At 40.6% G+C, this 17,520-nt stretch overlaps 1 protein-coding gene across 3 annotated transcripts in view; it reads left to right on the top strand.

Moving 5' to 3' along the window:
- Positions 1–17,520, top strand: part of ATP8A1 (ATPase phospholipid transporting 8A1) — a 3,191,789-nt gene that overhangs the window by 1,564,422 nt on the left and 1,609,847 nt on the right. For all 3 annotated transcript variants that reach the window (XM_044061519.1, XM_044061518.1, XM_044061517.1), the window contains one exon: positions 12,770–12,842. In XM_044061519.1, the coding sequence (XP_043917454.1) occupies positions 12,770–12,842 (73 nt within the window). The remainder of the gene's footprint in view (positions 1–12,769; positions 12,843–17,520) is intronic.

Genomic DNA, 17,520 nt, shown 5'->3' with positions numbered 1-17,520 from the left:
ACAAAGCGAAATCTATGCAAACAGTAAATGATTTCTTACAGGTACAGCCACCCAGATTTAGCAGGAACTGGCCTACAAAGAATTGGTCCTTTCCAGTGTCAGACAGACCACAAAGAGGCAGATACAGACGCCCCAGAGGCAGATCCCAGCCCCAGAGCTCATACAGGCCTAAACAGTGGGCCGCTTCTACCTCCAAAAGCGGAGAAGACAAAACACAGCCAAACAGAAAACAGTCCCAATGACTTTCCTCTGCCAGCTCCAAGCACTTATCTTTTGGCAGCCCCCTTAGGGGGAAAACTAGCACTTTTTTCTCAAAATTGGCACAAACTCAGGTTCCACTTTCACACCCTGTCAAGGCCAAAAGGTATGCCAAACCTGCCACACAATCAATGGGCAGAGGCACAAAAACAAGTTTCATCCCTCACGGACATGAGGGCCATTCAGCAAGTACCACAGCAAGAGCAGGGACAAGGATTTTACTCAAGACTTTTCTTGGTACCCAGAAAAGACAAAGCATGGAGACCAATACTGGACCTGTCTACTCTAAATACATTCCTGGACATTCCAAAATTCAAAATGTTGACTCTGCAGCTTCTGCCCATGCTGGGCAAGAAGGCTTGGCTTGTAACTTTGGACTTAAAAGAGGCATACCTGCATATTCCAATCAGACAATCTTGCAGAAGATACCTCAGATTTCTAGCTGGCTAATGCACTACCAATTCTCTGCACTGCCCTTTGGCTTATCTACTGTGCCCAGAGTTTTCAAAAAATGCCTGACACCAGTAATTGCATTTTGCAGACAAAGAGGAATTCAAATATATCCTTACTTGGACGACTGCCTTATTCAAGCAGAGAACAAGGACATTCTACTAAGGCATCTGGCGTTTGTAAAAATATTTCTTATTTGCCTAGGGTACACAGTAAACAAAAAGAAATCAAAACTAGTACCCTCTCAAGAGATAATATTCCTGGGTGCAAGCTTAAATACAACTGCCCAGATGGCTTATCTCACGCTAGACAAACAAAGGCAACTGACTTCTTACTTCAAGATGTTGGCAACAAAGACCCAGTTATCTGCAAGAAAAATTCTGCAGGCTTTGGGCTTCATGGCATCCTGCATTCTGCTAATTCCATATGCCAGATTGCATATGAGGAAACTACAATGGTATCTAAAAAGTGTTTGGACTCAACATTGTCACAGCCTGGAAACATTAATTACCCTCATTCCTTGCCTACAACAGGAGTTTCGATGGTGGGCACAGGCCTGTCACCACAACAAGGGGCAGCCATTCGCTCTACCCACAGCCAGGCAGTCAATAACAACAGATGCTTCAGATTATGCCTGGGGGGCCCATATGGCAGGAAAATGTAATCAGGGCACATGGCCCACAAGCCAAAGTCACCTTCATAACAATCAAAAAGAGATGCTGGCTGTTCAAAATGCTCTGACAGCTTTCAAGGATCTACTTCATCCAGGACAACTACTGATAAGGACGGACCATACTACAGTCATGTGGTACATAAACAAACAGGGAGGCACTCATTCCTACCCCCTCTGCAGACAAGCCATGACCTTGTGGAACACAGCATTGACTTATCAAGTACACCTGCAAGCACAATTCCTGCCAGGAAAGAAAAATAGTCTGGCAGATGAACTAAGCAGAAACCTCACGGATCCCCACGAGTGGAAACTGGATCCACGAGTCTTCAGCATGATGATAAAGAAATGGGGATGCCCAGACATAGATCTATTTGCCTCCCCTCACAATTGCCAACTACAGAGATTCTGCACAAGGACGTATCACAAGCAAGCATGGAAAGTGGACGCTCTATCATTCAGCTGGAAAACCCTAACAGTATATGCCTTTCCTCCTCTGCCTCTCCTCCCCAAGGTACTCCTAAAGGTCAGACAAGAGAAGCCAAAAATGATTCTGATTGCACCAGACTGGCCCCGCCAACACTGGTACCCAATCCTAAAGAGCTTGTCTCAAGGCCCAGCCTGAACATTGCCTCTAATTCCTCATTTACTGACCCAACGAAACAATCAGATCCTGCACAGTCAGCTCAGAACCCTAAATCTGGCAGCATGGCGGATAATGTAGCCATTCGGAACACACCTCTCTCTAAAGCAGTGATAGGTGTTATTTTGGAGGCCAGGAGGCCCAATACCAGGAAATCTTATTCTGAAAAATGGAAAAGATTCTGTGCTTGGAACCAGGTACAAGGAATTGACACGGTTGTACCAAATATTCCTCAGATTTTACAATATCTAACTGAGATGCTGGACAAAGGCCTATCCTTTTCATCAATCAAAATCCATGCCTCTGCCATTTCAGCTCATTACAATATGGAACCACCTATTTTTTCACATCCACTGCTAAGGCAGTACCTCAGAGGGGCCAAAAACATAAGACCTCCAAGGAGAGCACCAATACCTGTATGGGACCTCAATTATGTCTTGGAAAAACTCACACTGCCGCCTTTTGAGCCAGCCAGTACAGCTGAAATAAAGTTCTTATCTTGGAAAACATCTCTGCTCCTAGCAATAACCTCTACAAGACGAGTCTCAGAGTTACAGGCACTCATGGCTGTGGAACCTTTTATCATTTTCCATCCAGACAGGGTTTCTCTGAGTACGAACCCGACATTTATGCCTAAGGTAATGTCCAGTATGGCCCTTAACCAAACCATTAATTTGTCTACCTTTTATCTAAACCCACAGAATAAGGGTGAGACACTCTTGCACTCTTTGGACATACACAGACAGCTACGCTTCTACTTGGACAGAACTAAAGCTTTCAGAAAGACTGAGCAACTCTTAGTAGCATATGCTGCAGGATCACAAGGAAAGGCTATCTCAAAGAAGACTATTTCAAAATGGATAGGTCACTGAATTCTTCTCTGCTATTCACTAAATGGTAAATCAGTGCCTAAGGGCATTAGGCCTCACTCTACCAGAGCAGCAGCTACTTCAGCAGCCTTCCTCAGAGGAGTACCAACCAAAGACATTTTAGAGGCTGCAACTTGGAGTTCAGTGCACACTTTTACCAAGCACTACCACTTACCTCTCTATTCTAAATCTAGAGCAGGCTTTGCCACTGCAGTTCTGCAGGGCCTTATAGCCTCTCCTAATCCTATTTAGACCCAGCCACCCTTCCTCAGCTTTGGGATTCAACCCAAGTGTAATGACTGCAACAGTGAAACACGATGAACATAGTACAGTTGTGTACCTACCATAAATGTAGATGTTCGAGTGTATTCACTGTTGCAGTCCTGGTTACCCACACACCATCCCCCTCTTTTCTTTGCTGGAACTTATCTTATCTGTACTTCTCTATCCTATACAACCTGTGTGGTGTATTTGCTTGTAGATGAAGGAAATGTTTATTTTTGTGCATGCAAACTTGTTGGCATATTTTTCAGCCTACCAGTTTGGGGGCACCTGACATCTGGGGCAAGAAAAACTGAAGAAAATGGTGTCGGCTGCATCTTTTATACCCCTGGCACACTGACGTCAGGGAAGAGGCGACAGCAACTGACGCTGGACCTAGACTTTGGAATTCGGGCCGACTGCGGGTAGACTGCCAGCAGGATAACCCAAGTGTAATGACTCCAACAGTGAATACACTCGAACATCTACATTTATGGTAGGTACACAACTGTACTTTCTATCAAGCATTTGTCCTTTAGACCATATGTAGTCACTTCTCCTCCTTGTCTATTTACCTTGAAAACCAACATCTTAAGTTGTTGGCTCAGGGTGCTATGGCAGAGTCTGCCCTTTTTTGAGGGTGAGCAGTAGGCCAAGAGAAAGGCAAAAAACTCAAGTCTGATATGGCTGCTCTCCAACCTTGCTTGGACATCTCTCTCAAGGCTAGTGAAAGCCTGGAGAATCATCCATTCATTGCTTCTGATTCCTTTGCCGCAACCCGTTTGGAGGCTGGCATGGATCTGATTTCTTGCACGTTTACGGAGGCTTTACAAACATCATTATGTTGAGGGGGATCCTCAACTGATTGTTTCTGAAAGACAGAGGTGGATTCCTCAGCTCTTAATGAGGGAGGAGATCCCTACTACGCTTATTGAGCATCAACAAGGATCACACACTCAAATGGCTTTTCATGTGAACGTCTCACAGAAAAAAAAAAGAAAACCAGGCATATTCATGTATTTAAGGATCCACTGCATGAATGGCAGGATTTTGCTCAGGGGTTGTTTAATGATTTAATGGCTTTAAAACCTCCTCAGGGGTGTCTCTGTGCCTGTCCCGTCCTGGTCTTCCACTCTTAAGAGGAGTAGGAAGCAGGATTCATCTGATGATTATCAGGATTTTAGGGAAGAGTCATTAGCCTGCTCTTCTCAGATCCCTTCCCCTTTAGACTCTGGTTCATAATAGGAAGATTCTTTTAGTCCAGATCCCCCTTTAGAAGAACTCTCCTTCAGGGACACTATTTCCTGTATGATGAAATTCTTTAAGTGGGATTGTTCTCTGGTTTCTGATATCCAGAAGTGGTATTATCAGCTCCTCCAGATGGTGTCTCCCAAGCCTTCTGCTTTTCCTGCAGTTCTGGCTGCCCTCTTTGATACTTTTTCAGCAGCTTCTGTAGCTCCTGATTCTCAACCCCCAGCTCCTAAGAAACCTGACAGACTTCACAAGGTGCCTGATGATTGTAAATTTCTGTATAAGTGCCCATCTACTGATTCTTTTGCAGTGTCTCTTTCCTCTGACAAACCCATGCTGTTGACCTCTACCAAGTTGCTTTCTTCAGATAAGGATAGAAGGGCCAATGAGTGGCTGGACAAGAAGGTCTGTACTACTGCCACCCTGTTTTTTTAGTGCTATTAATCACCAGACTCATATGACCAGGTATGTTTTAGCCCACCTTTCTGATGTTTCTCAGGTGATTTCTGACCTTCCTGGTTATGAGGAGAAGGCTTTGGCCCTTTTATTGTTGGATTCTACCTCTCAAGTTGCCTGCCACTCTGTTAAGTGCATTTATGATAGAACTGATGCATCTTCCAGGGCTACTGCATTTGGTTCTGTTATGAAGTGTAACTCTTGGTTTCATCTTCAATCATGACCTGATGACATTAAGGCCAAATTATTGGATGCTTCTTTGGATAATAAAAATCTTTTTGGTACTGCTGCTGTTTTACTTTTTAAATCTCTCTAGAATAAGGGCAAAGCCTTGCAGGAGTTGAAACATATTTTTGTTTCTCCTATTTCCAAGTTTCAGAGGAGTTGCCCGTCCAAATTTGCTTTTGTTCACACAGTCTTGCCCTCTGCCCAAAGGTGAAAAGGGTTTCAGATGTGTGTCTCTTGCTAAATCTACAGACTCCTATTCCTCAGAAACCACTTTTTCAGGACAAACTGAGTTCCAGTTGGCAATTTACTTCCCCTTTCCCTTGGCCAGGTATCCTTGTCCTTTCTTTTTTCCCTGTCCCTTCCAAATTGGCTAAGGATCACAACAGACTCTTGGGTACTGTCCATTATCCACCAGGGGTATTTCATAGTTTGGGAATCTCTTCCCTCCTTCCTGAGCATCTGTCAACCTCCTCAAGAACAGCTTCCTTCCTTACCAGAGGTGCTTAATATCTTTTGACTTAGGGCACCATTTAGGCTGTGCTCCCTGCCTAGGAAGGGAGGGTTTTTTATTCCAGAATGTTTCTGGTTCCCAGGAACAAGGGCACCTGGAGACCAATTCTGGACCTTTCCCAGCTCAACAGCTTTCTCAAAGTCCCCTCGTTTTGGATGTGTCTTTAAACTTTATATCTTCCTCTTCTTCCCCAGGCCTTGCTGGTCTTTCTGGATCTTATCCGCATCCATCCCCTTTTCAGATAATTTTTGTGTTTCTGTGTTTTTTACTTGCATTTTCGGTTCTCTGCTTTGCCCTTTGGCTTCTCTACTGCACCAAGCATATTCACCAAATGTCTCTCTCCTATCATTGCTTTTTGCAGGATAAGAAGGGTTCAGATCTTTCCTTATTTAGACGGTCTGCTCATTTAATCTTCATTCTCTGAAGCTCTGCTTCAGTATGTCCAGTTTACTATTTCCCTGCTGCAGAGCCTGGAGTTCAGCATAAACTTTCAAAAATCTGTCGTAAGTCTTTCTCAGGACCATGTTTTCATTGGTTGCAGGAGCCAGACCTTCCACATGCTACCATTTCTGCCAGCCCCAAGGCCCTGTCTCTGATTGCCTTTTTTCCAGGCTATTCTTTCTCTGGATTCATTCACGGCCAGAGACTTTCTCATGGTCCTAGGGTTTATGGTGCCCACCATTCCCATGCTGCCTCTGGCCAGGCTCCACTTGAGAAAGCATCAGTGGTACTTCAAGTCAGTGTGGCTTCAACATTGTTGCCTCCTGGATAACTTAGTTCTCTTCCTTCCCTGTCTCAAGCTCGAGCTTCAACCTGGGGCTTCCTTTCCAGTCTCCAGTCCTGACTCGAGGGCTCTTTACAGATGCCTCATACAGAGGGTGGGGAGATTCCTTTAGCTCTCTGAAGCTTCAGGGTCTCTGACATCTTCATCAGAGGTTGGACCACATCAGGATCAAGATGAGAGTTCTGCTTCTAGCGCTTCAGGAGGGGGGGGGGGTACAAGGTTTTACCTGCTTTGCAGGCTAGCTCTTCAGGTCTGGGATCTAGCTGTCAAGTATGAAGTGTCTCTTCAGGCTGTTTGCATTCCCTCAGAGCACAATCTAGTGGTAGACTCTTTGAGCAGGTCTGACACACAAGCTCACAAATGGATGTTTCACAGAGATGTGTTCATGGACATTGTCCATTGATGGGGTACTCCTCAAATGGATCTTTTTTGCCTCCCTTGTGAACAGACAACTTCCTCTTTTCTGTTCCAGAGTCTCAAGTCCCCTCGCTTGAAAAGTGGTTGCCCTGTCTTTCTTTGAAGGGGATGTTTCTGTATGCTTTCCCTCCCATTCCTGTGCTTAAGAGAGCCTTGCACAAGATCAGGTAGGACTCTTCCAAAATATTGTTGGTGACTGCCTTTTGGCTCAGACAGCATTGGTTCCCCCTTCTTTCTCACTTGGCCAGGGGCAGTTACCACAAGTTAATTCGTTGGGTGGATCTCACAAAAAAGGGATCTCTGATCCATCCTCACCTGTTCACTCTTCAAATGACACTATGGGTGATAGTTTTTTGATTCCTTTTTGGCACCTTTTTTCTGAAGATGTTCTTTGGGTCCTGCAGGAGGCAAGGGAGCCACTACCAGGAAGTCATGTTTGTCCAAATAAAAGAGATTTTCTGTCTGGTACCTGTCTCTCCATCAGGATCCTCTGTCTAAGGAAGTTCCTCTGGTCCTGTCTTATTTGTGTAATCTGGTCCATGGTGGGTTAGCATAATCTTCTGTTAAAGCTCACCTGTCAGCAGTCCATGCTTGTGTGCCCTTGAATCCTCCACTGGCTTCCAGTTTCTTAAAGGCATCCTTCATATCAGACCTCCAAGGAAGCCTATTCCTCCTTCTTGGGACCTCCATTTTGTTTTTGAAGAATTGACTCAGGCTCCTTTTGAGCTTGCTGCTTCAGCTTTCTTACCACATTGTACTTGGAAGATGGTTCTTCTTTTGGCTGTTATTTTAGCCAAAAAGGTTTCTGAACTTCCACGCCTCATGGCTGTTCTTCCATGCTTAGTTTTTCATTGCTACAGGGTGTCTCTTTAAACTAATCCTTTTATGCTTTTCACACCTTAGACTTGCATAGATAGCTGAGATATTATTTGGATAAAACTAAAATTATCCGCAAATCTGAGCAGCTATTTGTTTCTTTTCATCCCAGATCTTTGGGTTTAGCTGTTTCTAAGCAGACTATCTCTTGGATTCCTAAAGGCTTTTCTTTTTGTTATTACTTTCACGGCAAATGTCTTTCTTCTTCAGTAAAGTCTGACACTACCAGAGCTGTTGCTTCCTCTGGTACTTTTTTCAAGGGGTTGGATACCAGTTCCAAACTTGAGGCTGCTACTTGGTCTTCTCTCCATACCTCCACTGTGCATTATAAGTTGGGTGTTATTTCCAAGGCTAGAGCTGGCTTTGCTAGGGATATCCTACATGAGTTTCTCGTGGTTTCTTGAGTGTCATACTCCTCAGGGTTCTTCTTGAGCATTTGTACTCTCCCTTACATTAGGGGTACTGCAATAATGATATGGAAGGACATAGTACAGTTGTCCTTCTCTTCACTGTTACAGTATTCGCTCCCTGCCTCCCTCTTGCCCCTTCTTGCCCTCCTGTCCTACAGGTTCTTCTCTCTTTTCTCCTTCTGGATGTGCTGGAGCTTTTCAGTTTTGAAAGTGCTTGCATCTGTACTTCACCTTTATGCCCTATGTCTTGCACGGGGAACATATGTGTGACATATGGCGCCTGTAGATACTAAAGGCTTTGGTATACTTGCCAGATGTTGGGCTAGCCTTGACAGGAGATCCCTTATGTTACGAATACTGAAACAGTGAAGAGAAGGACATCTACTGTTATGGTAAGGTTTTGAACAACTGTACTTTTTACAGTAAAAGAAAGAGGAGGTGCCTCTTTTCAGGAAGAGATTCAAGATTCTGAATCATTACAAGAAGATGATGAGAAAAATACAGGGGTTTGTGATTCAAACTCAGAGGAGAGCTCAGTTTCTTATTCTCCCAGTGGGGTTTCTGTTTCTCTTGAGACTATTTCCAGGATGTGCAAGTGTTTTCAGTGGGAGAACACTGAGGTTTCTCATTCCCTCAGAAAACACCATGAGCTGAGCTGTTAACAGAAGGAATTTCCAGAACTTTCATCCGTTTCTCCAGGTCTCTCAGCTTTTGAGGATGTGTGTGTCACTGTCTGCTATTTTTCTGATAGTCAGACTGCTGTCCCTGGAAAGGCAGATAGAGTATGTAAAGTTCCTCAGTATTTTATGTTTTTATACACTCACCCCAAAACTTGACCCAGCAGCTATAGTTTCAGTTAATCCTGTTGTTGCTAAGCATTTACTTAATTCCAATTCCACCCTTTCTGATAGGAATGGGATAACTATTGATAAGCATGAGGAAAAATGCTGTTGTTGCTAAGCATTTCCTTAATTCCAATTCCACCCTTTCTGATAGGAATGTGATGACTAGATAGGAATGTGATGACTATTGACAAGTATGGAGAAAAATGCATGCTTCTGTAACTTTGATTTTCAGAATTTTGAGTTGTCAGGCTCATGTGTTAAAGTTTATTCTGACTTATTGTGAAAGTATGAGGAATGTTTTGTCTGCAGTTTCCAATCTAAGGAAAAATCTGCTGCAAATAATTTAGCTTCTTCTTACTTACAGGTCACAAGTCATTGTTTACAGACTGTGTGTGTGTGTGTATGTCTCAGTTGAGGCTTCTTTCTGAGTTATGGCCTTTGGTATTGTTTTGAGTAGCATTGCTTGAGGAACTTTGTCTGGTTGTATTCTGAGAACCTCCCATATGATGTGAAAAATGAAATTTTAAATTCTACTTTGGATGTAGATTTAGTTTTTGGTTCCTTTGCTGCAGAGGTTATCAAAAAGTGTGATGAAACAGGTAACTGATACAGAGAATTTTCAGATTTGTCAGCCCTCCTTTTCCAAAATTTCTAAGGGATTCTCTAACCCTTTGTCCAATTTCAGCAAAAAAACAAAAAACAAAAAAAACAAATAGACTCACCAAAATGCGGGTAAACAACACAGGAACCTCCAAAACCATTGACATTCCAGCATGTCAGAATTACTATTTAAGGGACCTAGTCCCCCTCTCCCACCTTGGCAAGTCCTTTTTCCGTTCCATAAAGTCTGAATCTCCACAGCAGATAGTTTCAGATAAATGGGTTCTGAAGATCATTCAGCAAGATTACAGGTAACAGTGGAAGGAAATACCCTCCTTCGGGGGGGGGGGGTAATTCCTCACCCACCAGACCAGACTCCTCTATTTCCCCTTGTCCTTCAACACGTGCCATCTCAGGAAGTGATAAAACTATTTCCTCTTTCCCAGAGTTAGGAAGGGTTTTTATTCAGTGATGTTTTTAATGACAAAGAAAGAAAATGATTAGAAAGCAGTAGGGATCTTTTTCCCCTGAACCTGTTTGTGATAGTGCCAAAGTTCAAAATGCTGTTACTTCATGACCTGTTATATGCTATTCCTCATTTAAAGTTCTTGGCAACACTAGATTTAAAAGATGCTTCTCATCACATCCCTATTTATGCAGACTTCAGGCATTTCTTAAGGTTGGTGTATCTAGATCACATTATCAGTTTTCTACCTTACCCTTCGAACTATCCACTTCACCAAGAGTGTTCACAAAGTTATAGCTCATTGCAGGCTGCAGGGTATCTACATTTTTCCATATTTAGACAACTTAGTTATCTTTATAGAGTCTTTTTCAAAGTGTCAGGAAACTGTCATTTAGGTGAGAGATCTCTTACACAAGCTGGGATGCCAAGAGAACATTCAGAAGTCTTTTTTGACTCCGTCACACAGGATCGTGTTCATAGGGTGTCTGCTAGACACCGCTTTTCAAGAATGTTTTTCGTCCACAGGATAAATAGATCTATACCTAGATCTAATTCTAGGGTTTTCCACTCAGACTTCAGTCACTGCAAGGGAATACCTCAGGATTTTGGGTCGCAAGGCATATGTCATTCTCATGATGCACATATCAAGACTCCACATGAGAAAGATACAATGGTGTTTGAAGTCTCTTTGGTCCCAACACCAACATAATTGGTCTTTTCAAATTCGAGTGCTGAAGTTTGTCAGAAGACAAATCAGTTGATGGAGATAGCAAATTTCCCTCAATCTAAGTTTTTCCCTTCGCCTTCCCTGCTCCAAAGCAATCACCACAGACACTTCAGACTTTGCTTATGGAGCAGTTTCAGAAGGGATAAAAGTGCAAGGTGTGGGACAGCAAGGATAGATGCAAGCATATTCATATAAAGGAGAAGCTTGCCCTGATCAAGGCATTCAACTCTCTGAATCATCTTTGGTGCCCTGCATTTCTTCAAGTTGTTACAGACAGTACCACAGTTATGTGATACATCAAAATGCAAGGGTGAGCCAGGTCTTACCCCCTTTGCAGACTAGCCATGTTAGCTTGGAACATAGATTCATAGCACAGTTTCAGTTTATAGGCATCCTACATTCTGGCTTGAATGTTAATCCATCTCAGGAATTTCACAGTAAATATTCCTATCTTTAGAATTGTGATGTAGTGAGGTTTTTAGATAGCACCAGATGAGATGACACTTCCTCATGAGCAGGGAGATGGGAGGGCTTGCTCTCCTATACCTATAACTTTATCAGAGAGCAGCCCAGTTACAAGTCATTTTGCAGTGAACTTGCTGCCCAGGTCCTGTGACATAAATATTGCTTCTTTGAATGTGCATAGAATTGGGGGTGTCCAGGAGAAGCTGGTACTTTATAGCCAGTGCACAAATGTATTGAGAGAAAGAAATGTAGGAATTCTTATGAGATAGCTAAACAGGTTGGTGGAACTAGGGTACTGAGATCAACTAAATGGAAGAGAGAAATTAGGTTTAGGGCAACCAGGGGAGATTTCTTAGTTTATGGGGGCTGGTGGGATTAGTGCAACATATTCATCAAGGAGCTGTAGGCAGTATGGAGAGGCTAGCATGGCTGACTTTATGTAAGAGAAATGCAGCATGGAGAATGAGTCACCTGTATAAACAGCAGAAGAATCTAGGATAGGAAGCTGAGCCAAGCTATCAACTGGCAAAAGAGATTTGTGGAGATACTTGTGCAGCTCCAAAAAAATGCAACAGAAGCCTGGAAGTCCTTACATAAATATTTGTATACTCTTCCTAGAATATGGGCCGTTTATCCAGTATTTGTTAATATCTGGTGGTGGTGTTGTGATGTAGCAGTAAGTATTTGGATGCATATGTTTTGGGGATGTTCTCAGCTAGAGCTAGTTTAAAGGTGATTTAATTTGTATGCTGGTTAAGGTATGACTAGATATGATTCATTTTATGCCTGATATATATTTTTCAGGTTGTATGGATGGGCAGAAGGGGAGTAAACAGGAACAGAGATAGTCACCTTAGTATTGTAAGTAGCCAAATAAATAAATACAATCTCATGGAAATGAACAACTGAGCTTCCTCTGGCCATAGAGGATTTGAAGGTTGAATTGAGCTTTGTGGTTTATAAGCAATGCTGGTTACAGAAAAAAAAGTTTGCTTGTGTGAGTAAGTGGATGCTTTTGCTCCATAATCTGGATTAGCAGCTAGATACCAATGAATGAAGATCATGAAGTTGATCTTTTCCCAGGATGGTGGTATTTTTCAACTCTTAATTGTGTATTTTAGTGAGCTGATGTATTTAATCTGTAGTAGAGCCTGTTGACTTAATATAGCTTTTAAGATGGAATGTGTTGAAGGGAATTAACAACCGAGCACCTTTTCTTTAAATATTTGGTTGTCCTTTTGTTTTTCCAAGCGAATGCTCTATGTTTGGACACTGCTTTCTTTCCTTTCTAAGTTTTGGAAGCTGATGCAAAAATGTGGTGTATGAAAATAATATTGAATACTCGTGTGTAACTTGAAGTTTTTATGTTAAGAACATTTTTGCTTTAAGACAGTTTTTCAGTATTTGCCAGTTAACAGTTTGTGACTCACAAATCCTGTTTCAAAAAATGTACAAACCTTTGCACTGTTCCTACCTTTAGTATGCTTGTAGAAAATGTCAACAAGTACAAATAAAACAAAATGCATTTCTCTGATAGATTCAGCTGGTTCTGCATGACTGAATTTGTTTTATTATTTCTTAGCCAGAATTCGCAAACAGGTGAAGAAATGGCTTTTCGTGACCCTTCATTACTGGAAAATCTCCAAAGCAATCATGTGAGTAGCATTGCTTTGAGTTCATAATTGATTTCTATGGAGAGCATTGTTTCCCTTGAGGATCCTTGGCAATTAGCACAGAGGATTAAGTTGCTTAACCAGACAGCGTAGCCAGACTGAGTCTGAAAAAGATCTTTGTGGATCAGTACTCTATCCTGGATAACAAATACAATTAAATAAAACAATTCTTTATTGTGGTACTTGATAAGAATTTTAATTATGGACAATGGGTAATATTCAGAAATCCACAACACATACAGTGGATATAAAAAGTTAAAATGCCATGTTTTTTGTGATATAAAAAATTAGACCACAATAAATCATTTCAAACATTTTCCCACCTTTAATGTGACCTATAACATGTACAATTCAATCGAAAAACAAACAAATCTGTTAGGGGAAAAATATAAAAAATAAAAAATGTACAATAAGCTGGTTGCATAAGTGTTCACACCCTTAGACTAATACTTTGTTGTGTGTACACACCCTTAAACTAATACTTTGTTGAAGCACCATTTGATTTAATTACAGCATTCAGTCTTCTTGGGTACACACCTGCCATCAGTTAAAGAGACTGATTAAGCCCAAATAAAGTTCAGCTGTCCTAGTAGGATTTTCCTGACATTTACTCAGTTGGCTGCTACAACAAAAGCCATGGTTAGCAGAGAGCTTACAAAGCATCAAAGGGATCTCATTGTTGAAAGGTATCAGCAGGAGAAGGGTACAAAAAAATTTCCACAGCATTGGATATACCATGGAACACAGTGAAGACAGTCATCAAAATGTGGAGAAAATATGGGACAAGTGACATTGCAAAGAACTGGACGTCCCTCCAAAACTGATAAAAAGACTAGATGAAAACTGGTCAGAGAGGCTGCCAGGAGACATACAGCAACACTGAAGGAGCTGCAGGAATTTCTGGCAAGTACTGGTTGTGTACTGCATGTGACAACAATGTCCAGTATTCTCCATATATCTGGGCTATGAGGTAGGGTTGCAAGACGGAAGCCTTTTTTTACACAAGAAATCATCCAGGCCCAGCTAAAATTTCCAAAACAATACACCAAGTCTCCCAAAAGCATGTGGTAAAATGTGTTATGGTCTGATGAGACCAAGGTTGAACTTGTTGGCCACAATTCCAAAAGGTATGCTTTATTTCTGTATGAGAAACATGTATAATTATTTCTAATATAATTTAATATAATTTGGTGTATAATTTAATGGTATTGGTTAATTTAACATATAATTTAATTTAGTTATATATTTAATATAATTATAGGCCTAATATAATTTAATGCATCGTTATCCTTAATACGTCATGTACATCTCTCATCCCCAGTAACTTAGCATACTTAAAGTGAATCACCTAATGGATGTACCCTGTGACATCTAGAACTTCAGCAGCAGAAAAATCAGAACTGTATTCCAGGCTACTAAACAGAACATTATCCCCCTTCTTTACTATAGCCCATTCTGTCTGTAATTTGTTTGCATTCCCTGATGGGATGTACAGCTTTGCAGTGGTGTATAACACGAGCTTTCCTCTTACTAATACAAATCTACTTTCATTATCTTTTTGTTCTTCCAGCAGGTCAAAAGCCATACACAGTTAAGGTACCGAACACAAACTGAAGGTTATAATTCACAGTGAAAAGGCATTATGGTGAGGCAGGGGACTTTCAAGAAATAAATAGTGGGATATGGGATGTCGATCCTTGAGGAAAACACTAGCACTCATACAGAATATCATATTCATAAAGTACTCAGAAAGTATTATAAGAACTAAGCCAACATTGAATTGGAGAAAGGAGATTCTGCTAATAGGGATGACTGCAAGTAGGGGTACAGAAAATAGCCAAGTGGGGGTGAAATTTACTGGAGAAAACTGTCAAAGGAACCAAGGTACTGGGAGCAAATAACAAGAGAGGCAAAGGTAATAGAGTGGGATGAGGCCAAGAAGTAGTACTTTGGACTGCAGATTAGAGACTGCCTTACCTATCAGGAATTGCTATCAAGGGTATAGGTAAAGAAAAAGTATAGGGGAGTCCTACATGAAAGACTTTCTCTGCTAGAGTTTTTAGTCAAATCTAGAAAAGAAGCTGCTATTATAAATGGGATAATTAGTAGGACATATGAAATACTGCACAACAACTATAAAAATTAGGAAGAGAGGCTGGAAAAGCAATTTACAAGGGAACAATGGGAAGACATATGTATGGCAAAGTCCAGAAGGTTTAGGATTTTTGCTTGGAAGTATTTGCGTAGGTATTTTGTACCCCAGACATGCTTCAAATTACATTGAAGTAAATGGAAGTTGTGGGAACAATACATGCAGAATAATGTTCAGGAGAAAGAGTGAGGTTTAATGGAAGGCAGGAGGTGAACAATTTATGTGATGTTGGACTGAATGGCAGTTGTTATAAAGAAAAAAAAACATAAGAAATGTATACAAATGGGAAAAATGTAAAAGTGGTTTGTTTTCTTTTCTATTAATGTGTGCCTGTAGTGTAAGTGATAATTTAATAAAGGTGTTTTAAAAAAGAAATATTTCTTTGCGGTAGCTTAGCAACATCCATTTGGTCTACTGATGGATATGTTGAACACCCTTATAATTTAAGGTCTATATTAGAACACCGAACATTCAATATGTCAAGTGTTCTAATATCGAATCCTAGCAATCGAAAATACAAAACACGAACATTCGGAACAGCAAATTTTTTTCTAGGGAAAAAATTTGCTGTTCCAAAACACATACACACAACACAAAACACCAAACAAACAGCAATCCACACACATACACCTAAACTCTTACACCTAACCCTACACTAAACTATACATACACAACTAACTATCCACTTATCTTAACACAAACCCTAACCCTAAGGTCCATCACTATCTCATAGTCACCTCACCAGCGCCCTAACCCTAACGCACCTAACCCGCCCTAACCCACATAATCGCACACTTACCTGACCCGCGCCCTAACCCACACATCCACACAATCGCACACTTACCTGAACCCGACCCGTAACTTTCCACCAGAGTGCTGAAAATACAGAAGCAACAGAAATGGACAACCAAATTCTTTCCCATTTCTTCGATATTTTCAGCGTTCGCTGAAAACGGGTCGATATTAGAACACTCGACATTTCAAATGTTCAGTGTTCTAATATAGACCCATAATTTATACCCAAGGTTCCCTATTTTCATATGCTTGATGCCATTTAAATGAGTTTCATGCAGTAATACATATAAAGCCGTAATGTTTTTAATGTACACAAATATTTTAGATAATTTTACATTTTCTGATAAACCAATAACATTCTATGATAAGACTGCAAACATTGCATATCGTATAGATCATATAGCAGATCACTGTTGCAGAACATTTGTGTCTGGCATCAACCCTTAGCTATGGTTGTACAAGGTACATATAGGTCCTATTATATTGGATTAACTTCAGTCCCATCATTTGTCAGCTTTTGTGAAGGCAATTTCTTGTGTCTCAAACTGTAGAAAATGTCTTATAAACTTATAAGTAAAACAGATGAGAAAAAACTAATATTAAGCAATAATGAACATAAACTTTCAAAAATTACATGATATATTACATTTTCTCTAGTACACTTCCAAGTATGAGACTGCCTATCTCTAACAGTACAGAGAATCTGGATTAACTTGTACATCAGGATTGGCTATAACCAGGAGAAGCCGGTTGTGTTCTTCCAGTGCAAAATTTCGCCATTTCAGAGCCAATTTGTCTACTGCAAATTGCTACCATGTCTGCACCTAACTTTCAAAATCTATCACTTCTGAATTAAATTGAGACCCATATATAATAAATATCTTCAGACCGACCAAAATTATTTTCCTTTCAATATGAAATAGCATTTAGGCTAATTGACCAAAATGAATATATAAAGATGTTAAAAAGGAAAAAAGAAAAAAAGTCATGGACATTCAAAAGCCATATAGCTGAAACACTTGATATCTTTAAGGGGTCATTTGCATATATCCCACAGGCCCCTGTTACAGGAGATTTAAGGTATCACACTCTAGCTTGGCTAGGGTTTTCTTGCAGTTTTTAATATTTTAAAAACAAGGCACACAGACTGAATAAGTAGCCTATCATATGTCATGAATTTATCATTTGTCCATTTAAAATGGGTGGATATGCTGTTTACTTTCATTCTGAAGAATTATTTCTACAGGGAATGAAAGCACTAAATAAATTGTGATTTTCCTTACATTTCCTGCAGACTGGTGTCTTTTTGATTTTGTAAAAAAATGCACTTCTGTCAAAATCAGTGAGTCCTCAGCACGTTATATATCAATTTCTTTAAGTTAAGCATAAAGCTTTAGTAGCACAAATATTATATTTATATTCAGTTTAGGAAAATCAACAGTATCCCAAGTGTCCGGTATTCCAAAAGCAATTCAAGTATTACAGTTGTAATGTTAGGTCAGCCTTCATTGACAGACTGTTAAATTTTTCATAGACCCTTTCTATATTACTTTCTTTCTGTTTTCACTGAAAAAACTATTTTCTGCCTTTCTCATAAAGACAAGGAAAATGTCTCCTTTTTCTTTTTTTTCTTTCTTTCTTTCTGTCTCTTTCTTTTTCTTTTTTTCCCCATCTTTCCTGAAGTGGTTGAAGAGTTTTCATTTGCAATGATTG

This window comes from Protopterus annectens, chromosome 2.part0 (assembly GCF_019279795.1).
Source record: "Protopterus annectens isolate FY-2018-M chromosome 2.part0, PAN1.0, whole genome shotgun sequence".
Classification (NCBI taxonomy): Eukaryota; Metazoa; Chordata; order Ceratodontiformes; family Protopteridae; genus Protopterus; species Protopterus annectens.
This window is presented reverse-complemented; position numbering and strand designations above follow the sequence as displayed.